The sequence below is a fragment of the Patagioenas fasciata genome, chromosome 8 (genome assembly GCF_037038585.1).
Source record: "Patagioenas fasciata isolate bPatFas1 chromosome 8, bPatFas1.hap1, whole genome shotgun sequence".
NCBI lineage: Eukaryota > Metazoa > Chordata > Aves > Columbiformes > Columbidae > Patagioenas > Patagioenas fasciata.
In genome coordinates, this window is record NC_092527.1 from 20,906,388 (window position 1) to 20,929,788 (window position 23,401).

Here is a 23,401-nt window from a genome sequence, read left to right on the forward strand (position 1 = left end):
AGACCTGGAAAGAAACAGCCTCTGACAGATACTAACAGGGTTTAAAACCTCTCGCAAAAGCCTGTACTGGATTCCTCTCACAGAAGCTTTAGTTGCTTCCCTCTCAAAGCAAGGCTTTCCTAGATAAAGTGATTTTAAAGGAAACACAGACCAGTGCACCAAAAACAACACAAGTCCAAGTCCAGTACTTGGTTTCTGGAAGAAAGATGAACTGTGTATATATATATATGATACAGCATATAAGATATATGTATGTGCCTATACGTACAAGATATAGCAAGTTTTGCAGTTGTCTCCTCTGTTGTGAGTCCCTCTTTTGGAACTATTTCTTTCTTGCCAAGACTCCCCATTTTTCTGGCACATGGAATGACATTTTCTTGAGAGAGGTTCATCTCAAATTCTCAAAAGCTTCTCACCTCTACACAGCCCTCTCCAAGGTGGCGAGGAAGATCAAGAAGGAAATTATACCAATATAACTACGGTAGTTTAGATAGGCAACACAGCTAAAGATAAGGTAAAACAGATCTTGAACTTTCTTGTGTGGACAAGTTTGAAGTAGTTGCAAATACCCCAGTCCACTGTTTAACACAGATCACCTTCTCACCCCAACACAAGTACGGTTTTATAATAACTCTATGATTCCCAACAGTCTTTCTGTCTTGATTTTTCCAAATTATTCTGTATTGACCCTTCTGAACAAGAAGTACCATCTTCTAAAATACTCTTGGCTCTCTGGAATTCAACCTATTTCTCCTGAACTGGCAGGACTGCTATTCATCAAAACCAGCTGAAATATGAGTGCTTCCTCCATAGAGATCTTCAGTGAAAGCTTCAAAAGAGAGGTAGTTAATAGCAATCATAGCCAGAGCTGGTATAATACTCAGGCTGTAAGGAACAGGAGTAAGATCAAGGAATTCCAGCAGATTTGCTTAAATCCTGTAAATCCGATTTAGGAGGGGAGAACAACTAGTCAGCTTTTGTTTAATTCCCCACCACGCAATCACATACAGGCCTCTGCAGCGACGTTCTTAACCAGTGTGCTCAGCACCAGAACCCAGTTTTCCTTTATTCCCCAGCAACAGCATCGTGGGGTGGTGCAGGCCCTGAACTCAGAGAGGACGGCGTCACTCACTGCACTTACACATGTGAACTATTAATGGAATGACCCCCAGTATATCACAGAACACATGTAAACACCCAATGTAAGCTTAACATGCTAGTGAGATATGGGGAAATGGCAACAGCTCAAATTGCTAAGGACGATCAGTAGCTGGAGGTTTTTTGGTTACAACATGGGATCCTGAACCAAAAGAACCACTAGAGTTCTGTTGAAAAAAGCACTGTAAGACCTGAGTGCATCTGAAAAGCATTCTGTTTCCTTCCTTCTTCCTTCAAATAAATCACTACCTTCAAGGACTGGAAAACTTTAGCATGGTCATTTTAAGCTTACTGTAGACATGTAAAAGGTCAGAAAAAACCTCAAACGACTGAACCTGTGAAGCTCACTGTGAAGAGGTAAAATCCAAAAATTGATGTCCAGATTAGTGGGAGCTGCACAAAATTTCAAAAGCAAAAATAGAACAAAAAAAGTATTAGTTTCTCTGTTACAGCCTCTTATATAAGACAGTCCTTCAGACACTAAAATTTGGTACTTTTAGCAGAGCTGCTAGCTTAAGAGGCACAAAACTGTATTTGTACTGTACATTTTAATAAAAAGAAAGAAAAACCATCAACGGAAGTGAATTTAGAATTCACTAGTTCCTCACTCTCGGTTTAGCTTGTCACCTTCAGAAACAAAGAATTAGCATGTAGCTCTCCTTCTCAGAGAGCATCTTTTAGACTGAAAATCCAAAATGTCACAGAACTAAAGTGTTTTGCTACACATACGGACACCATGTTCTTACTGACCCCAGATCCTCTGAAGGGCCCGTTCATGCCATAATAGCAACAACAGAATAAGCTACCCTGGGGGACAACCCACTAATGAGCCATTGTAAGGAACAGTTAAATGAAAATTGCTTCAAAAACTTGAAAGCATACACTTGAGAAATATTTATGTGATGAGTAGGTATCGGCCTGGAGCTCCAGAGGAGTCGGCTCCAGCTCCATGCAAACTCTACACTCCCAGGTGGGTTATCACAGTCTCTGTGTGCCTGACTCCCCTCTTACTCTTTGCTTTTTCTTTATGCCCCTAAGAATTACAGATATAAATGGCTATCTCCTTAGTTCTCTGAGGCACTGTTGTTTCCTTACAAATTATGTACTGGTCCTAAAACAAGAGGGACCTGCCTGTAGTCTTGTGATATTCTAGTGAAAAAGTAACAAATCAAAACTAATTAATTACGTTATTTCCGTATCAGTCCATGTTTGAACTGTCTCTCCCCCTTTTTTTTTTTACCAAAACAATGGAATGTTTTGTTGTAGATTGAGTCACCCAAGCCAAACAACAGTCTTGTATTATTTTATTATACTACAGACAACATAACTGATGGCACTGTACCTGTCCCACCTGAAAATCAGAGGGCCTAAACCACAAGCTTCTGCATTGAAGTTATATTTGATCCTTACCAATGTATTGTGTATTAATAAGGCATTTTGCTGGAGATTTCTTCGTCATTCTACAGCCTTCTTGCACAGCAGCAAGAATTGAAAAAATTTCAAGAGGAACCAAATTGTGTATACACAACGTAGCAATACAAGTAACGAGACTGCTATCAGTTTAAGTTTGCTCAATGTCTGGGCCTGAGCACTTTTTGACAGCAGCCCAGAAGTTAGGCAGGAAGCTTATACATGAGGAAAAGTGACCCCCTAACTTCTAGAAAATGCACTTCCATGAATTCCTAGAAGTTTTTATCTCACAGTGAGGACATGACTCCACACTGTGGCTAGCTGAACAACACACTGCAGAAATCCTAAGACTGCAAGATCCAAGAACCCCCTGAACAAAGGCAGCTGATGGCCAGGATGGGTGTCTTCCACTCCAGAAAAAGGGTGTGTTCAAGATCTGTACAGCAGTACTGACAGATACCACTTGACATCGAACACTCACTGAAGTCTGCTTTTCACTTTTTTTTCCAAAGACTCCAACTTTCATTGCTTGTCCACAGTCCCTTTGGTAAAGAACATTATACATAACGTGTGATCTGAGGAAACCGCCTCAGGAGCTTGTTCACTTTGGCTGAAGTGAAGTTTCCCCTTGGTGACACGGTATCCTCGTTTTGAGCCTTGCGCTCCTTCTGAAACAGAAAAAGAAACCACACAATATTAACTCTGTTTATTTCCCCATTTGACTCTCTCTCACCAAAGGCAACTACTAATTGTACTGGGATGTTTCTTTCAGAAGAATGCTGGGTTTTTTTAAGGAACACTTAAAATACCACTCAGCTCAATAATCACAAGGCTTTCAAAAGCTGGTGACCTTAAAATGGTGAAGTTAATGAATGACTGACAATTTTCCAAGACAATATTCTTCCATATTCTTAGTTAACAACATTACAAACTTATAGTAACAACAAATAAGATTTTTTTCTTTTTGATTTCTGTTATTCATTTGTTCCCTTTATAATCTACAAAACAAATTGTGGACAATTTTTTGTTTATGCTGTCAAACAGTAACAGTAAATAACTGTTTATTAAATGATAGTAGTACTACTGAAAAAAAAATGAAAGCCTGATATCAGTTTAAGGACAAGTTTAGTCCATGTACTTCTCTTTAGTCTGCTTTTGAAACTAACTTGATTTCAAGTTTATCTTGTAGCTGGAAGCCTCTAATTTCCAAACAATATGAAATCTATTTTTCAATAAAATGATTAGCCTTTAAAGTCAGAAACAGCCTAAAAGAACTCCTAATTTTCATGTATCCTGAAAATCCTGTTTGTTATGAGGATTACTGAAACCACTGGTTATTTCTCTACCACCTTGGCTCCATCCCCACCCCTGCAGGCACAGAACTATTTGTAGATTCATGACAGATTGGAATTTGGGAATCCTAACTTAGCACCCCCCCAGTGTGTAGATAATGCAGGTATTGGATTGGTAGCTGAGCCAGCTATTTCTTAATTTTATGCATCACAGCAGTTGCAGAAACTTACCTACATTCCAACTCTCCCCAATTACAACATAATCCACAACACTCAATGTACAAATCAATGCTCTACTAAACAGCTCCGAACTGTATTCTCTCTCACTCAAAACTATAACGGAACATGGAGAACAGCAGTGACTGTTATTACTTAATTAGTGTTGAAACTTTAGAGATTAAAAACTGGAAAAAATCAAAAGAAATGGCCTAGGTTAGGGCCAATTGACAGCAACTAAGCTCTACTTCAAGAATCTGACAACACAAAAAGGACTAGATGTAACCACAGTTTCATCCTTAATTATAAGATATCAAACATCCAGTGGCTTCCTACATGCCTTTATTTTAATTTAATTTTAATTTAACTTCTGCGTTCAAAATGGAAGGACTGTATGTGTGATTTACATCATTCTGCATCTCTCCTACAGCTCAAATGAGTTGTAGCACCAATCAAATTGTTCAGAGAACATTATTACTATTGGCACACAAAAAATGATTGGGGTCTTCTTCCTTCCCTGCTACTAGCCTTAAAGAACACAAAAGAGGCCTTAATTACTTCTGCCTTTGCCACGCAGTCATAGAACACCCGGATCTCCTCAGCACAAGCGGCATCGTTGAAGTCATTCTGCTTCCAGCAGGCCATCATCACCGACATCTCCGTAATGCACGTCGCCTCTAGAAGGGAGACATAACCAAAAACCTCAGGTGTTTGGGATTTCAAGCTAACAGCCACCACAGGGCATAAATCTGCAGAGAGAAGTTTAAGATGAGGTAGAGGCAGGTGAGAAAAAAACAACATTTAAGTAAAGATCTCATTGTTTTGTGGAGAGAAGATGTTGCCAGCACAAAGATAGGCACCACTGCAGCCATTGCAACATCAGATTGAATTCTTAAGGTAAATGCTATGCTGATAGGTAATTAAGTATTTTACATGCACGATTCACATACTGAACATCACAAGATGCAAATTGTTGTTGCACGAGAGAATAATCTGGTCACAAGATGCGTGTGTGCTGATTCTCCCCGCTGCTGCCCTGCGGGGCACCAGACGTTTAACGGCCTGGCGCCGGCAACTCACCTCCCGCCTGCTCCCGGCGGTTCGCTACCTTGTCGGCCAGCACCAGCGGCCGGGTCGGACGGAGAACCGGGGGTCGCTTCTTCTGCCGCCACTGCCCGGAGACCCAGCGGGTGACCCAGGCCGGGTACACGGGCGCCGCCATGCTCTTTGCGACAGGCCGTACGGCGAGCGGGCCCCGCCCAGCCGGCCGGCGCGTGCGCTGCCGGTGAAGCAGGCGCGGCAGGAGGCGCTGCACCCGCGGCTTCCGGGACTGTAACGCCGTCACCCCGCTAAAGGGCAAGTCGCTCTGTTAGTGGTGTAACCTCGGTTCTGTCCCCCGTCCCGTCCTCCAGGCCAAGGCCGCGAAAATTAAATCACTGCTCACGGTTTCAGTGTTAGATCCAACCACCCAGTAACAACCCCAGCAAGTCACTTCTCAGAACCTTTGCTGCTGCAAATCCAAACAGCGACGGAGTGCACTCTTTTCGGCCAGTGTAGAAGAAATCATGATCGTTCCAAATAATTCAAACAGAATTATTTGGAACTGTATGGAAACTTTTTGTGGTGCTTGAAACAGCACCACATTGCTCTCAGCCCTTCATCTCTCTCCACTGCATCCTAACGGCTGGATCTCCCCAGCACTGATTACTGGTGTTCCTACCCAATCTTCCTGGAAGACCATGGAACTGCTGCTAAGAAATGGCAGTGGTGTTCTCACAGCCTGCTGCTTGGGAGTGCAGAATCCTGCGGTGACCAGAAGTTTCTTTCCTAGTGTAGGATTTAAATTCCCGGGAGTCCTCAACTCATCTGGGCTGATTCTGGAGCTCCTACGTCCCCAGCTGAAAAGACAGGTAGTGCAGAAGGCGCAGTGACATTTCAAGGGCTGGGGTACACACAGATTTGTGCACAGCATGTGGGACAAGGTGGATGTAGAGAAACGAGAAGTTAGACATCGCCGTGGGCACTTAAAATACCCAGATGCTTGTCATTTAGTGGCCACTAAAAAAGCCATCTTATTGCCATCTCAGAGCTCCTTTAGGCACCACCAGTTTCCCTTGTGCACTGGAGGACAATGCAAGAACCACTTTTCTTCTGTAGGAATGTTGTGATGATTTTTTTGTATAGGACATTGCTTTGGATGTAAAGAATATATTCAACCTCCTAGCTGTGCACATAAAGAAAAGGCACTCCACTTGCCTCTGCCCAATATCATTATAGAATTTACTGCATCTGCAGATTTAATATATATTCTGGCATGTCTGATTCTATAATTATTTTTTGTGTTATTGTTAAAATATTATTTTCTTAAAAGTCCAATTTAAAGAATATGAGAAGACATTTTTGAGTAAACAAAAGTTTTCTTCTGGTCCTCTTTAAAAGCAAATTTCCATTTCTTTAGGTTCCAATTCAAACAGTCTGTCTGGAAGTTCTGAAACATTTTGGTAAGAGGGATGTCACCCTAATTCCGTTTTTTCTGATGGGACAGGAAATGAGCTATAGTTCTAGCTTGGCTACCAGTGGAGAAGAAAACCAACCTGACACCTTGAGGGCTTGCATCCTGCAACTCGAAACTTAGAAGCAAATTCAAGAGAGGGAGAAGAAGTACTTTCCGGTATTCCAGTTCATGTGAGGTTTGGCTGCTTTTGGTTTTTCCTCTTCTAGTTACGCCCACTGGCACCCACTTCTCTCTGCTGCACTTGGCTGGTGTAGTTACTAGCTAGACTTGCACAGGAACAGTAAAAAGTTGCAAATACTAGGACACGAGAGAAGCTGAACTGCACTCCCTGTAAATCAGCCTTCCTGTTTCCAAATTACATTAGCTAATGGTGGCAGCACCTTCAGGTACATTCACCTTCAAAAGCTGCTCTCCTAAGTAATTCCAAGAAAAATGGGGGGGAGGCTGAGAAAGAAAAAGGCAAGCTATACAACAATAATTGTAAGAGCTTCCTGTCAGTTACTACCGTCTGCATTAGAATATCTTTTTTTTGGCATTCAGCCTGGGATTAGAGCATCAGCCTAAGAAATTCCTGAGCAGACAGAATAAGGTATGTGATGTTGTCTGCGCACAGCATGCAGAGATGTCTGAAGCAAGACACAAACATTAGTTTTAAGGGAGAATGTGGAACTACAGAAGAACTGTGTTACTCAATAGCTAAGTTTTTCAATAGCCTGCATTTTGTATAGCTGATAGCACACAGACACTACTAGGGGGGACAGAATCGCTGACTTTTCAGGGACAGTCAGAAACACAATTCCTTCAACACACAGATGAGTGAACCCCACAGATATTTCACTGTGAATCCTGAACGCACAATTGTAAAGGACATGTAAACTTCTAACTGCATTTACAACTTCTTTACTTGAATCAGCGTAGTTAAAGCTGAATCCTAGCCTGCATTTCAGCTAGTCAAAACCAAAATAACCACAGAGATTACACTATTAGTATTAGATTTGAAAAGAATCTATAACACAACTGGAATAAAGGCCAGTTATGATGCCATAGTAAATGCTATGTCACAATTAAATACAATGCTAACAATGCTGTAGTAAAATACACCCTTAAAATGAGTCTGATGTCTTAAATACCTCTAGGAGGTGAGAAATTGCACCACAGATTCTTCGCTTTCTGGAGTAACTACGTAAAACCTCCAGACGCTGCCTAGAAAAAACAAACCAAAACCAAACCAAACCAATTAGGGGATGAGGCTAAGAAATCAGTTGTATTGGGAGAATATATGGATAGAGTTGATATCCGTGTCTTTCTGAACTGCTTGGATCCAGCTTTAAGGTAAATTCCAGTATACTCACTCCAGTTTATCCTGAATGCCCCAGTTCTCATAAACCTCATAATATCATCACCTGCCACAGTCTATTCTCAGCTGTCTCACCGTGACCTCCTTAAAGTCCAATTTCATTGGAGATGCCTTAAAAGTTAAAGCACCCCCACTTTAACTTTAGTAGTGAAACTAACCAGTTTGCTAAGATTCGAGTCATTCAGACTTCTCTTGGTTGAGCTATTGTATTTGGACAGTATTAGCACTTAATGCTCTTACTAGCACAAATGCATTCATTAGAACAATGACAGATGCAATTGCCTTTCTGACGTGTCACGCCCCACCCCAATGCTAGCCTACCTTACCCTGAACTATCTCAGTCAGATCAGCCTCCCTGAACTATTCTGTCCACCTGACTAGTTCTGAGCCGACATCCCCAATCCCTAACTCCCAGATCTACTCAAATCCAGCCCATTTCCACTGCAAATTACCTGATGCCTCCTTATTTGCTCAGAGTTGCCACAAACTATCTTGACCTGCTCTGATCCATACCAAGATCCCCAGAACCATCTCTAGTTGAGACACTTTAGCATTCGATGGGTCTCTTCTGCAGGAAAAAAGTATACAATAGCGTGGAAATTAAAATGCCAGTCGTGTCAGAGCTCTGGAACAAATCCTACAGCTCCATTCTTCTCCACCTTTCCCAGCCCTTCTGCAGGACCATGTGCCAGCTCTGAGACACTGAATCATAAGAGAAGTGCAGTTTGTTAAAGCCTGACACAGGCTTTGGCTCAGCTGGTCATATCACTAAAAGCATTTTTGCCTCTGATTAATTTAAACCTGTCAGTAGAGGCCTCTGGGCAGAAGGAAGGAACCTGCCACCCTGTATGTTTCTGATTAATACAACTTCTCAGAAGGTGCCTGGAGATCCATCAACAATCTTAATTAAATCCAAGCAAATGGACGGCAGCTATCATTAAGGGAGCGGCTCTCTTGGGACAACGGCTGCAGACTGGGTGTGCAAGGATGTTAGGCAGGCAGATGGCTGCTTGTCTAACGTAGCAAAGCCTGTTTAAACAGTGATGTCCCTGATGGCTGTGTTTCAATTCAATTTATCCTGTTCCCAGTCCTTTAGGAGATATTCTTACACACCTGTCAAAACTCCCCTCTACCAAGGTGCAAGAGGGGCACTTTGTTTGTGATTCTCCAGCTGCTGCACTTCACAGACCACTTCCAGGGAAAAAATACCATTCTCCTTTCCATCCAAAAATATACATCCACTGTGGCTTGGCTCTCATTCTACTTACCATCAGAGGGGACCCAAAGATCCTTCTGTCTGAAATTACTACAGTGACAGAACTAAGAAAATGGAACTCTTTCAGTTCTGGAAATTGTCAATGTTAGGTATCAATGTTCTTCAGTGAGGTTATTTGCTTCCTAGAAATTGCAGTCTTTGCTAAAGGACAGAAAACATAGTCTACTAGTTTAGTACATAAAATAGCCAGCTGCTTACTGAAAAAAGAGGCTGCACCTGATACCAGTTTTGGCAGGAAAATGAGAATGTTAGCTTGTCCAATGCAATTAATTGGATTGCTAGATTTTTAACCTTCTATTTGACATTTGCTTTTCCTCTCTCACCTCTCAGAGGACACAAAACTTAGCCTAGCTTGTCAAGTCAATTCTGACACACAGCATCAATAGAATCTATTAGTGTTTCATATGAGCCGTAATGAGGAGATGTCTATTTTTAGAATATTAATGCTAGTGAATAAAGCCATCTTGATGGCTTCAAACTCCTCCCTCTAGCCACACAGTAAACAGGCAAAATGCATGACAAACAATGAAGTGACTCACCCTAGTTAGTAGAAGCCCACCAAAGGGTTTACAGAGATCATCTCTTTATCATCTGTAATATTTGATATCTTTGCTAAAATTCCCAGTTGTGTGTTTTTATGAGTATGGCACCTGCACTGTAAGAACTTCATTAAGAAAGATGTTGCATATACTGTTCAGTTGAAGTATCGTATAAGCTTTCCAGTAGTCACAACACGAGGGATGACATTCAGCCACCATCTACCTGGTTTGGATTTAAAGAAGCGAAGTGGGAAATCCAGTTAACAGTCAACACCACAAACCAGAAACCTTTTTCCAAAATATTAATAGTTGCTGCAGTGACCTTCCTCCTTGTCTGCATTAGGAGAAAGACAACTAGGATTGTAAATTGAACTCGCTTCAGCTAAGACTGGCAGCAGTCATTGGACATTACATAGCAATCCTTTCAAATGCATTATTCGGTAAATTAATCGCAAACTCTTCAAGGGTATGAGACCCAGCTTCTCCTCCTGCCTTGTCCAAATAACAGCAGAGAGATAAAAGCAAAGCCCTGGTGGGAGAACCGCCTTTAATTCAACATTTTGCAGTCCTTGCTATGCAGAGAAGAGGATGTTGTGAAGGTTGGTCAGGAGCTGGAACAGAACCGCAACCACAACTCTTAAGCCAGCTGGGATGGGTTCCCACCTCTCCTGCCCCTGAGGGGTTTGCCTGGCAGCTGTATGAGTTATTCATACTACACACTGGAAGAAATATTTCAGCCTTAATTCTTGCACACCACATACAATAACTACAACACATTTAGTATATTAATATAGGCAACAGACAAACTGTTTATAAATCAAGGATATACTGTGACATACAGGAGACGACAAAGCTTGTATGATCTATTACTACAGAAAAAAATTCTGCAGACCCAAGAAAAATGCAAGGCTTGGGTGAGTATCATGGCTGTGAAGAATGGTAGCTGATCTTCATTACCTTTTGAGAAGTTCACCACCTGTAAGACTGTAAAAAACAGTTAAACCTAGGAAGACACTAAGAACTCAGAAAAGTATTGAAACTGGCCTGTGACTACAAACTAAAAGCTGTACTTTGAAAAACTCAAGACAAAAAACACAGAAGACCTCTGATAAAGCTACTTACATATCTGTGCTACCTTCATACTCGTGTTAAGAAGGGATATCGAATTAAGAAATACTCATGCTCGGCAACAGTCGTGAACTGAAAGCAACAACCTTCTATAGTACATACATATAATAACCAAAAAATTGTTTTAGAAAATCCCTGTAGGACTAACAAAAAACCCCTTTTTGACTGGTGACTGTAATATTCTGAGTACAGTTAATAAGTAGTGATGAAGGAATACTTGGTTGTGAACTAGCAAATTAATGAATCAAGGTCCCAAAGAATAAATTTTTATCTGGTTTGCTAGCTACTCCTAAGTTTGTACCACCATATCTTCAATTCTATTGTTAGTTGACAAATGTGCTCATTTTGCTGTGCAGGAAGGCAAAGTGAGGCTTTAGGAAATCACCAGTCAAGAACTAAGCAGGTGCTATGACACACATGCTTATATTGATATTTCCTTCTGTTATTCCTGCAAGGACAATACATTAAATGTAGCATGTCTCATTTTGGCAACAGGAGATAAATTATAACAAATACCTGGACTTGGTTATAAATACCACACTTCTAGAAAATCTACTTAAATTCTGAATAAAATAGCAAAAGCAGTATCTGGTTCTTATTTTTTACGTTTAGTATAAAAAGCAAGATCAGAATTTTTTCTCCTGCCTATCCCACCAAACACTCGAATAAGAAAGGGGTTTGAGATATAGCTAACTAACAGAACCATGCAAAGACAACTGAATGATTTTCTATAGATACATGAAATGAAGAGAATCTGAAGTAATTGAAGGGATTATTTCGAACAGTGTATTGAAAGATCATTAAACTGTTCAGTAGAAGTTGATATTCAGAACTAAAGCAGCCTTAATTTGTTTTATCTTAATTTACTTCTCAAGCACATTGTGGCCACTTCAATCCTGAATACACATATCTGTACTCTTAATCTGATTTGATAAGCCACTTCAACAATTAATTTGGATCTGTTAACTTTGGTATTCATGTCTCCTGAGTAAATGAAAAGAAAAAAAAGAATGTAAACTGTAGTTCTGCACAATATCAGGTAATACACTTTCTGGTGTGAAGTACTTTGTTTAAAGTTGTGAATTAAATAACTTAGTCTCTCATCCCATCGTAGGTATCACCTAGTAAGTTACCAAAAAGAAATTAGGCAGAGTGACCTGCCCATAAGCTATTCAGTTACCCTGAAAAGTAGGAGTATTTGAGGCATGCTTACTTGGGGAGAAGAGACTTTATTGCTGCAATGTCATAAGGCACAATTGCTCTCCACAGACATTTGTCTTTTGCAATTCCTTCACTGGAAAAGCTATTTGTTAATAGCAGCTAAAAATACACCGTAATGAGGAGAATAAGTGACTGATAAAATACTTATAAAAATGATTAATATTTTTGAGATTAAGAAAAATCCCTGAAATAACATAGGACATTTGAGCAAGAGTCTGAAGACATGTTCCTCCGAAGTCATGTAAGCCACCAGGAAACTATAACAAATGCAAAACAAGAGTAAATTCCTGTTTTCCCCCACATCTTGACACCTGCAAGTCAGGAGCGGCTTCACACCACAGAGCTGAAATCCAAATCAAAGCAGTTGCTAAGATCTCCACTGCTGAAATCCAATCACAGCAGAAACTTACTTCATGCACCGGAAAAAATAGTCTCTGTGAGAGTTTTTCTTCTATTTCAAGGCAGACATTTGGAGCGAGGTAAGAATCTGCAGTCTCAACTTTCAAAGCAATTTTCACATCAAGCTCTTACAAAGATGGGTCAGTGTTGCCTCGTCCTCTTGAGAAAAATCTCATGCATATAGTCCCAAAATCTTCCCTGATGCGACTCATTGCGATGAATCATAGCAGTGAGGGCCTCACCCTGATCAAGGCTTTGCCAATAATCCTGCAGCCACATCTCTTTCCAACTGAAACAAAAAAGAGACACCACCATAAATCATTAAAAAAAAATGAGTCTGCAGCTGTAATAGCACTGAAACAATTTTTTTTTTCACCTAAGAGCAGAACAGGCCCAGAGATGGTCATGATAAGGTATGTTGTTACCATGCCATTGTGCTCCAAGTCATTTATAGAAACTTGCTATGAAAATTCTCCACAGAAAATATAAATTCACTATTAGCTTTACAACACTCTAGAAGTATCAGCATGTGACTGTAGTGTTAACCAAAGAGACGAATAAAAACTTCTATTAAAACAAAATCTAGCACAAGTCCTTATATGATTTTGAGAGTAGCCTTCCATGGCCAGTATGCATGCAACAGCCTAAGAATCAATTCTTTTTTCAGATAAACTATTTAACAATTAGGGAATGACAGCTACTCATTACAAAATCAGGTTATACATGGCAGAGACAAAAAAATCATTATATCCCTCAACCCTGACTCTATTCTTTATATCCAGACTACATGCTTGAGTTTCCTCTTTCTCTTGTTCAGTGCACTCATTCTCAAACTTTTCATAGCACAGACTATATCACTGCAATTTTCAGCACTTCCTGTTCATGATCATGTGGCCTGCTTCTCTCAGTTGTGTTATATCAAAGTATGGCAATAATTTATTTATCTCCTCCATTATATCTGCTACCCAGCCACATAAGCCCATCACAGATTTTGAAAAGGAGGACCAAACATGATGCTCTTTTTAATCTGTCCATATGAGTTACCCAATACTTGTTAACTTATATACAGAACTTTTCACTTCTTCTCCCTTCTGATCACAGAAATAAGTACAGTGCCTTCTGTATTTGGTCTATACACCAGCATGGCTGCACTGCTCAGAAGTGCACCCACTGCTCCAGGATGACCAAAACAGCGTACAGCTTGTCTGCCCTGGGAATTAGTTTCCTGTGGTCAACAGCACCATCTGTGGTGGGACATTTCTGCAGTGTACAGCAACGGAGACCTCAAAATAAACCTTTTAACACAGATTACAATGTGAAGGATCACACAGAGAGGCTTACTTCTGCATTAAAAAAAAAAGTCTGCCACAAGGTTCCTTTGTAAAATGCAGCACTTGGACATACTGTGAGATCACTTTGCTTACCAGCTAAATTCATTAACCTTTGATCAAGGACTCCCAACCATGAGTTACTTGTTTTTTACAGCACTGAATAAGGGCAAATGTTAGGAAAGTGAATATACTTTCATTAAGTACTACACAGGACTCTAAATGGCAGTAGGTGATAGAAAAAAGAAAGTGTTTTCCAGCTGAACTCTGCAGAAGCAACACTGCAAGGAATTCCAGTATCCAAGCAAAGACTTCCACCAAAAACATTAAATAAGAACACTTTGGTATTTGTCTTTTTACACTGCTGTTTTTAAGTAAATAATTTCACTCTGATTCTGTAACTTGGAAAAAATTGGTACCCCATGATGAACAAGACAGTACAAATATCCTGAAACTGCCAACTACATACACCTGAAATGTTATTGCCATGAGATACAGATCTATCTTTAATCCTGGCTGATTATTGGCTTTGATTGCAAGAGATGCCTTACAGTGTATACGTGGCAAAAGTTCTGTCAATTCAGCACATTCATCAGCCCTAAAAAATTACATTTGGGAATAAGGGTTACAGGGCATGCAGATGCACAAGGTAACCATACTGTAATCGGGTACTTGCTCTAAAAATGCATAAACTCCAATTGCCTTTGTTGTTCTCCGAGTTCCAGAAGCTCCAGAACCCCAAATCACTGTGTGTGCTAACAGTCAGACCTTGTATGTTGCATATATTCTATCACTGATAACCTCACTAGGCCTGCATCATTTTTCCACAATAATGTTTTCTAAAGTAACAAAATACACAATTGACTGCCTCAGTAGATAGCAATCTAAAGTGATCACACTGTTGACAATACGACTGCCACACTCTGACAAATTAAGAGCATGTCTACCTAATGCTTTGGTGGCAATTTTATGTTATTGTCACATCATTTACAAAATCGTTTTCTGTTTTGGAGATAAAAATGGTGAAAGCTCAGATGCTTACGAGATAGAAACCACTGTATTTCACTGGGCATCCCCTTGATCACGCCTTGGAAGGCATACATCTTTCTAAAGTAGATAGCAGACAATGTAAAAGCTTCCCTGGTACAATTTTTCCAGACATATGTCTATGACCAGGGGAAGAATAACACACTGTGGTTCAATGAGACCTGGAAACTTCCATGAGATGCAAGTGCAGCCTGGATTATGGACCAGCTGTCCAAATCTCCGTGCTGATGGCCACTGCACAGAATGATGGGCTACCCGAGCTCGTCATTAAGTGCCACAGACACCCGTGCTGTGCCTTGAAAGGTATCTCTGCTGCCACCTGCTGCTCAAGCAAAAGAAAAGTAGAGAACACTCCGATAGAGTAGTAGGATGCTGCATAGCATGCTGGAAGGGAAAAGCACATTTTGCTACCGAGACTGAGAAAAGCTATTGCTATAAAAAATCTCCAATAATCAATCAACCAACAGAAAACAAAGGATTATGGGCCCCTTTTACTTACAAGCATAACTTTTCAAGTAGTCAATATAAGAATTATTGTACTGTGAAAAATGCTTTTTCATGAGAAGCTGGATGATCCCAGGCTTATTTTCCTTTTTTAATATCAGTTGGCCATTTTTGAAAGTGTCCAAACATAAGACGAAGTAGTTTTCCGCACCATAACATAATAAAAATGTTTTTAAAGCTTCATATCCACAAATAACTTAGTTCTGGGTTAGTGTACTTGAAACAATGGATTCTACATTGTCAACACACTGTTTCTTCTAATGTTTTAACACTCCTAATAATTTCTGGACCAAAGAACTGAATTCTTAACAAGGGATATTATAAACTGGGATAGAGTATATTAACAACTTCCTTCTGGATAGTGCATGAGATCTTCCCAATATTTTCAAAAATTCCTTTATTCAATACCACAGTGGGACTGACATCAGAACATTGAAATCTTTGGTGACACAGGTATGAACACAGGCAAGATCTGCCATAGCTGAGGGTTCATCTTTATGATGGCTGTCTGGTGGCTTATAGAAAGTCAATTGCATGCACTTGAGTAATTACTTAAAAAGACAGAAATGGTTGCAGGTAATGCAAAGAAAAATAACAACCCTGGGGGATCTAAACATGTTGCACCAGTAATGCACACTACAAAAAGCGCACACATGGTTTATGGACCGCAAGAACCCTTCCTTCTAGAAACTGCAACTTCAAACACTGTCAAAGGAAAAACTCAAAGTTCGGGAACCCAAGCACTGACTTATTTTGTACCAATGCACGTATAAATACTAAGCAGACCATGCAAGCAAAACTCTGTTCTGCCCATCAAAAGTGGTTGCCTGGGGGTTGGTGATGCTAGTTCCCTGCACACAGACTGCAGGGCAGCTGGCACTAGGCATGGCAAACTCTGGGCTGTGGGCCTGGGAGATTCCAAAACCACTAGCAACCCCTGCATGCAGAGGGGACAAGAAACTACTCAGCCTATTCTCTGTCCTCTGTGGTCCCTCTCCTAAATAAATGGAATGGCATCCTTCAACACAAGCCAGAATTCTGTCACACAAAGCAACAAAGGGTCTTGTAAAGTATTCTGGGTGAGCCCAACTTCTGCTCTGAAGTCAAGAGGAGTTAACCAGGCCTGCACTGAACAATGGCAACCCCAGTCTTAACACAGTTCTTTGTGATGAGGTATAGAGCTTCTTTCCCCCAAGGGCTACCAAGTGCTTTACCATCACTGTACTGAAAAACATCCCACAAACAAACAAAGAGGCTAAGACAGACAAAGGATAACCACATTGTCCAAGGTCTCAGCACATTTTAGACTACGGGCATCTCAGGCTCCTCATTCAACCACTAACTGATGCCACCATCCAAGCCACTTTTTCAGCCTCAGTGTTACACAGTATTAGCAGAACCACCACACACTCACAAGACATAAAGTGTAACTGGAGATGTACTAAGAAATCCTTTAAATAAAAAGCATTATCAAAAGCTACAGTTTCTATTTATTTGGAGCTTCTTTCCCCTCAAAAAGCACAGTATTGGTACATTACCTGTCTCCTCCAGGGAGGTCTTCAACACTTCCAAACCCAGGGGTTGGCATAGGACATCCCATGTGTTTGGACTGAGCTATGCGAGGTCTGGGAGCTGGAATTTTCCCATGAGACTTTTTGTGTTCCTGCTCCTCTTTGATCCGTGTGTTCTCTCTGTCACAGATGAAACACTCAAAGCCATTCAGGTAATTGGGCAGAGTCATGTCATTCACACCCCACTCCCGCCTCTCCAAGCTCTCTAGCAAGAACTGGTTTTTGATTCCACCAAGGTTTTTATACTCCAGATACTTCATATATTCCTCTCCATTCTTGTCCAGGAAATCAAGATACTTTGCGAGCTCTTGGGGGCTGTCAAAGTCATCTATAAGAATGATGGAGAGGTTGTTTGGCATCCAGTCCCGCACAGCTGGGGAGCCTCGGTATACTGGAACAGCACCCAAGTGCATTGGACGCCACAGCTTCTCTGTCATGTAGTCGTCACATATGGCATTCTCCAAGGCCAGATGAAACTTGTACCTGGCGATAAAAGTCATAAATTCAGAATCTTCTGTAGTGGCTGTAGAAGTGTCTTTCAGTCGCTCACTGGGAAGCTCACGGTTATGCAGGCATTTCCCATAGGAGTCAACCTAAAATAACAACCAGCATCTTTACAAAGTGATTTGTTTGCCCGGAGCTTGTTTTCAGAGCTGATAATTCTTATAAAATTCCTAACTTTGATCAGTTCCCAGCCACCTTCGTTTAGTTTCACTTTCACTCCAAGTTTTCTCCCTTGGGACTATTCCTAGAATCCCATTTTCTAACACCTCCGGAGGAAACCGAGTGCTGTTTCAAAAGCAGCGCAAACTATGCTACAGATTGAGGGGGGATGAGGGAGTGCAGGAAAAGGAAGATATCACCCAAATATTTATTAGCAGCTAATTCGGAAACTGAGAGCTAAGAAAGGGCATTCAACTATCTCTATGTTAATTTAAAAGTAATCTTTCTACTTAAGAAAGACCTAGTAGTTTTCCAGTTACTACACACAGTTCCTGCCAGTCTCAGCATGGCAGGAAAAAAATATTCCATTTGTCAGACTGAGAAAAATTGATGCAGGGAGATAAAATACTGCCTAAAAGTGAAAGGCAATACATTTGACCTGGAATCTGCTTCACACTTCGACAATACACAGTCATATTTTAAGATTTATTTTGTCTTTGCTTCACTACCGACTACGTGATGAACTTGCACAATAAATTAATCGCAACCAACAGAACCAGAGGAAATTGCTAGGAAAAAGATGTTTCAGATAAAGACTAAAACCAGATACCTTTTTTTTCCTAATCCACTATCCTTCAGAATTTTTAAGAAAAAGCACTAAACTTTTTTTCTGCTTGAAAGAAACAATGTTATTTCAGCTTACGAAGCTACTCTCCATCAGCTGTGCCACAGCAGTACAAGCCACCACAGAAATACCACAGTACTACCACAACACAGGTAAGGAGCAGATTCTCAAAATGCAGCAACCTGTCTTTTTATTGCCCGTCCATACTTTCAGATGAGAACAAGGCTTGAACCAGACAGCCTTCCTGTCCACTAACTTAAAGGTCCAGAGGTTTCATCAACTTCTTGGTCCACAAGACCAAGCTTATCTGGGCTTAGCCCAACTTGTGACTGATGCCGAGTGTGGTCAACTCCACAACTCACAGCCACCCCCAGGTGTATCTCCTGGCAGTGGTGCAGTCTAGACCGTGCTCTGGGGAGGAATACAACTAGTTCTTCTGTCCAGCTTGCAGTCAGCATGCATCCCGCTATGATTCACACCCTGGCCAAAACCAGGGACAGACAGAGCCCATTAAAACGCGGGTGTGGAGGGGGCCAGAGGGCTCAGCTCCCGCGGCAGCTCCGCGCCACGGCCTCCCCGTACCCTCACCCACCTGGATGTACTTCATGAGCTCCCGCACGTAGCGGTCCCGGTCCGAGGGCACGTCGCAGTGAGACTGCAGGTACAGCACCGGGCCGTAGCCCCTCCGCCGCCACGCGTCCTTCTCGGCCAGCGGTACGGCCGGGCCCCGCAGGTACCCCACGCCGGGCAGCCACTGCAGCGTCAGCGGGTAGTCGGACTCCCGACGGAAGGTGGCCGTGTAGTTGAAGAGCTGGATGCCGGGCGGGTGCGAGAGGACGTAGTTGTTCATGGGGGACTCCTCGTGGAAGAGCGCCCAGGTCTGGTGGGGCAGGCGGGGCAGCGGCGCCTCGTAGGCCCTGAAGTCGGTGCCGTAGAAGATGAGGGCCTTGGTGCGGCGGTGCCGCGCCGCCCGCCGGCTGCGGGTGGCCAGGCAGGAGCCCCGCGGGCAGTCGATCCGCTCCGTGTCGCCGGGGAAGTGCGGGAACAGGCTCCCGCTCCACCACAACAGGATGGGCAGCGCCTTGTTGCTCCGCGTGTCGTTGTTGCCGGGGCCCCGGTACGACGCGGCGGCCACGAAGGCCGCGCCCGGCGGGACGGCATCCTGCGCCCACCCCCCCGCCGCGCACGGCTCCTCGGCGCCCGCCGGCCCGGCCTCCTCCTCCTCCAACGGCGGCCCGTCCGCGGCCAGCGCGGCCCAGCCCAGCGCCAGCATCACGCAGAGGGAAGTGCAGCCCCGCCGCGGGCCGCAGCCCGGCCTGCCGCCCCCCATGCCCGCCGCCCCGGGCCAGCCCCGCCCGCCCCGCCTCGCGAAGCGGCCGCCAGGACCCGCCCTCGGGCCGCGCGCCCCGCCGCCGCAAGGGGCCGCAGGGGGAGCGGAGCGGGGCGGGCGGCACTAAGGCGGCTGGATGTGAACCCCGGGGCCTGTAGCGCACCGGCACCAGGAGTACCCGGAGCTATAGGAATCCAGCAGCGGGGCGCTAGAACTGCCGCTCGGTTGTGGAATTGATAAAAGCGTCACATTCATTCCTTAGGAGAGAACTTAATCGCAATGCTTACAGTTCATAATACAAGTCGTTAGCATGGAGACAAGCAAAGACACATTATCTATGAGGAACGGGTTAAAACATTGGGATCTTCTTGCTTTCATTTGAAAAGTGGGGTCCTGACCCTGCTGGAGCATGACCGGGCAGCAGCCCAGCTCACCCACCTGCCAGCCCATCAGCTCCCCCCCTACCCATCCCGGCGGAACAGCCACAGACTGGGGCTCAGCAAGGCCACTGCCATGCGGATCAGGGGAGCGCTGCCACAAAAACGCCCGCAAGCACAGTTTACTCAACGCGATTAACGTACAAGAAGAACAAGGCCCATCATTATCATGACATACCAGTTCAGTAGCAGATGGACATAATGTGCATTGTGTAGAAGAGTCACTGCAAAAATATTCTACAGCAAACTAAGTAGTGGTGGTATTTAGCAATGATTGTCTTGTGCTTTCATGCAGATGGTTGTAAGGTTAAAACAAATTGTACAATATCAGTGTTCTACACTACAGGACAATTCCACTGCTAGCTCACTCTGAACTTTATATTTGCAATTAGCACCCTCTCTCCTCCAAAAAAACCCCACCCAGGTTCCCTGCTATCTTAACTCTGAAAGAAGAGCTCTATTTCTCTGAAAAGACTACATAAGGCTTTAAGTTAATATTGTGACAAGATAAAGGTAATACTTTCCAAAGTAGACCAAAAAAACCCCAATCAGACTCAAGCTGTGTTAGAGAGAAAGGAAATCTCTTTGCAAAATGAAAAAGGGGCAGAAAGTTTAAAAAAACCCACCACAATCATTTAAGCAAAGTAACACGGGTCTGATTAAACAGAGCCTTTGTCTGTTGACTCTTGTTGAATTCCTTATTCACAGTGACTGACAAAAAAAAACCAAACCAAAACAAAACAACCCCAAACCACACCCAAAACCAATTTAAAAAAACAAACCCAAAATCCAACTGAACTTGGGCAGCAGAAGACTGGATTGTAAAGGATCAATCGGCTAGACTTCAGCCCTTCCCGTTTCCTCCCTCCCGCAAAATACAGGGTTTGGAAAAATAAGTAGTGTTTATTTACTAACAATGACATAAAATACATCTTAATATATTTTTATTTCTTTACAAATTAAAAGATGCATTGGAAAAACAAGTGAAGAAAATGAAAGGTTCATTTACGATTTCATTTCCACCCCCACACCCCCCAGTATTAATACTAGAAATTAGTATTTGTGGAAGTCTGTGGTTGCTGCGCCTTATATTCCTGGGAAGTTGTTTTTCTCCCGGGTAAAAATCCTCTAGATTTTTTTGGCTGGAGGCAGTACATGGAGTAAAAAGTTGGCCACATTCATACAAAAACACTGAAGGTTCTGTCAACTACATCTTGAAAGAGTTTCTCCATTACAATTTTCATATTCCCCTTTCTGTGTAGTGATGGGAGGGAAGACAAACTAGCAGCATTAGAAGAAAAATGGATTTTATATACATGCTACAGGATATGGAACTAAAACCACAGCCAGATATTTTTCTGATCTTAACAAGGACTTTCCTCTGAAATATCAAGCCCAGGTAATATATTGTCTAATCCATCCACATTCTTCCTCCTGCTTTTAGTGCTATTGGTAGCCTAAACTCCTGGGTATGTTAAGAACACTTGTTAAGCGTTCAAGCTAAAATATATAAGCCCGCTTTCAAACGTGAATAAATGAAGCCCTTAGAATTCTGAATTTGATTTACACTCGCTCCCTCTTCACAGGAGTCCTTCATCCACCTTTGCAGAATGGAGTAGCAGAGTGGCCAAAGTGGATGGATTAATCTGTCTGAGGTATTACAGTTTAACAAACAGGCTTATAAAAAGGTTTTGTGCAAGCTGATCAATAGGTAGAATGGGGGAGGGTAAAAACATCCAGTAATGAAGCTCTTCACTATGGCCCAGATCGCCAAAATCAGATACTTGCAATACCTATTACAGTACAGTCTAAATCTTCGGTTTTGTATCCCCTTCCTTGTATTCCAGGGTACAAAGCAGTCTCAAATTTGCACCAGTATAACTCAAATTCCTGCTTATTTGCTAGGATCCACAATAATATGGTAAAAAAGGACCACCTCCCTATCATCCAGTTCCTACACTCTCCCATATCACCTTGTTAAAAGTATTTTCTGCTTAAGGTTAAGAGGCTTTTGTTCCCACCACCATCTGGGCAGACAGGTAAGCTCTGCAGGAGAGGCCATGGAACATGGATCAAGTAGGACATCACAGAGCTGTGCAATGAGAAGGAAAGGAGTCACCACACATGCTAACAGCAAGCACCATCTCTACCCCTACGCTGTTCAGAAGCCGTTGATTGTTGCTCACTGATCTAGTACTTACTCCATTACACATCTGCACAGCAACTTATGGTACAGGGAAGATTGTGGCAAGAAATTTGCCCTGCTGCCTCCTGGCTTGACAACAATTTCTTTTTTAATTGATTTCTGGTTCAGACAGCCACATGATATATCTGTGCTCTGCAATGTCATGTTTCCCTCTTAAAAGAAGGAGACAAAATGTTTGGCTGCTCCAGCTCCCATCACCTGACCTGCCTCCTGTCCTCCCCACCTGCACATCCTCTTCACACCTGGAGCATGCACACACGCCCACACAAACACACAGCAACTGCCAGTAGTTTTGAAGAGTTATCGCTTTTTCACTCAATGTTGAATCATGTACAGTGAACTGAAGAAAACTACATTCATTACGACAGGACTAGCGAGCATGGGGTGGGGGGTGAACTCCTGCCAAGCACAGGAAATAATTTAGATACAAGTAAAAGACCTGGTATCAAAGGCCTTTTTTTTTTAGCCCTCACCAGGAAAATTTTTCATCTCTCATACGGGACTGGGAGAGGTTGAAAGGATTTCTGCTTATGCAATGTGTATTAAAAATTATGGAATTGTACAGATTTCTACTTTGTCCTTTTTGAGAGTGCAGGGCCTCCTGATCATGTTGTTAGTGGAGACTGAAATGTCACTGCTGAGTTCCAGCATCACTCCCTCCTCTAGCTCAGTAGCTGCCGAATCTCCTTGTGCATGTGACACAGGAAGTCCACATATGAAGCCCCACCACTCAGGCTCTTGTCTTCCACTAGAAAGTGTTTGAACAGCATTTCCAGCTTATCTTCTTGCTTCACAATTATTAACTACAAAAAAGCAAAACAAGAACAAAACCAACAGTGAGCAGTTAACAGAACTGACATTCTCGGAAAAAAGAGCAAAAAGCTAAAGAGCTCAAAAATCCAAGGACAGGTAACTAGGACCACAGCATATGTGCTTATGTGCTTTGACTTCTGTAACTAAGCTGGGAGAAGTCTCAGTCCTTTCTAAATAGAATTAAAATAGCATGTATGTGGTTTGTGTAGTCATGGATAATAATAGGTCTGAAAAAAAATTATTATTTTTTTATTTTTTTTTAGCACAGAACTCCAAAACCAGTAAAAATTTTTTTTTCAGATCCTTGAAAACTTTGTTTGAGTCACATTTATGAGATCAGGAAGAATAAATTCAGCATTGCAGCAT

The 23,401-nt window shown here is 42.4% G+C and overlaps 3 protein-coding genes across 7 annotated transcripts in view; all 3 read right to left on the bottom strand.

The window, feature by feature from the left end:
* Window positions 1-2,445: 2,445 nt before the first annotated feature.
* CHCHD1 (coiled-coil-helix-coiled-coil-helix domain containing 1) lies at window positions 2,446-5,337 on the bottom strand. Its single transcript, XM_065843520.2, has 3 exons — window positions 5,157-5,337; window positions 4,635-4,753; window positions 2,446-3,236 (listed from the first exon to the last, which is right to left on the bottom strand). Exons 1-3 carry the CDS (start codon window positions 5,296-5,298, stop codon window positions 3,126-3,128), a joined length of 372 nt encoding a protein of 123 aa, XP_065699592.1. The 5' UTR covers window positions 5,299-5,337; the 3' UTR covers window positions 2,446-3,125.
* Window positions 5,338-12,100: 6,763 nt separating this feature from the next.
* FUT11 (fucosyltransferase 11) lies at window positions 12,101-19,590 on the bottom strand. The gene is made up of 3 exons (XM_065843975.2): window positions 18,842-19,590; window positions 16,929-17,554; window positions 12,101-12,800 (listed from the first exon to the last, which is right to left on the bottom strand). The coding sequence occupies exons 1-3, from the start codon at window positions 19,577-19,579 to the stop codon at window positions 12,653-12,655; spliced, it is 1,512 nt and encodes a 503-aa protein (XP_065700047.1). The 5' UTR covers window positions 19,580-19,590; the 3' UTR covers window positions 12,101-12,652.
* A 1,353-nt stretch (window positions 19,591-20,943) lies between these two features.
* Window positions 20,944-23,401, bottom strand: part of SEC24C (SEC24 homolog C, COPII coat complex component) — a 38,484-nt gene continuing 36,026 nt past the window's right edge. For all 5 annotated transcript variants that reach the window (XM_065843143.2, XM_065843142.2, XM_065843141.2 and 2 more), the window contains one exon: window positions 20,944-23,025. In XM_065843143.2, coding sequence (XP_065699215.1) covers window positions 22,885-23,025 — 141 coding nt within the window. In that variant the 3' untranslated portion in view covers window positions 20,944-22,884. The remainder of the gene's footprint in view (window positions 23,026-23,401) is intronic.

Bases quoted from the DNA above. Each gene is read 5' to 3' on its own strand.
- CHCHD1 (XM_065843520.2), bottom strand. From the start codon at position 5,298: ATGGCGGCGCCCGTGTACCCGGCCTGGGTCACCCGCTGGGTCTCCGGG. The intron at 4,754-5,156 runs GTGAGTTGCCGG...TCTCCCTTCTAG, and splicing joins CCGCCGGGAGCAGGCGGGAG to AGGCGACGTGCATTACGGAG. The intron at 3,237-4,634 runs GTAATTAAGGCC...TTTCTGTTTCAG, and splicing joins ACTGCGTGGCAAAGGCAGAA to AAGGAGCGCAAGGCTCAAAA.
- FUT11 (XM_065843975.2), bottom strand. From the start codon at position 19,579: ATGGGGGGCGGCAGGCCGGGCTGCGGCCCGCGGCGGGGCTGCACTTCC. The intron at 17,555-18,841 runs GTGGGTGAGGGT...TTGTTATTTTAG, and splicing joins AGCTCATGAAGTACATCCAG to GTTGACTCCTATGGGAAATG. The intron at 12,801-16,928 runs GTAATGTACCAA...TTTTTGTTTCAG, and splicing joins GACCTCCCTGGAGGAGACAG to TTGGAAAGAGATGTGGCTGC.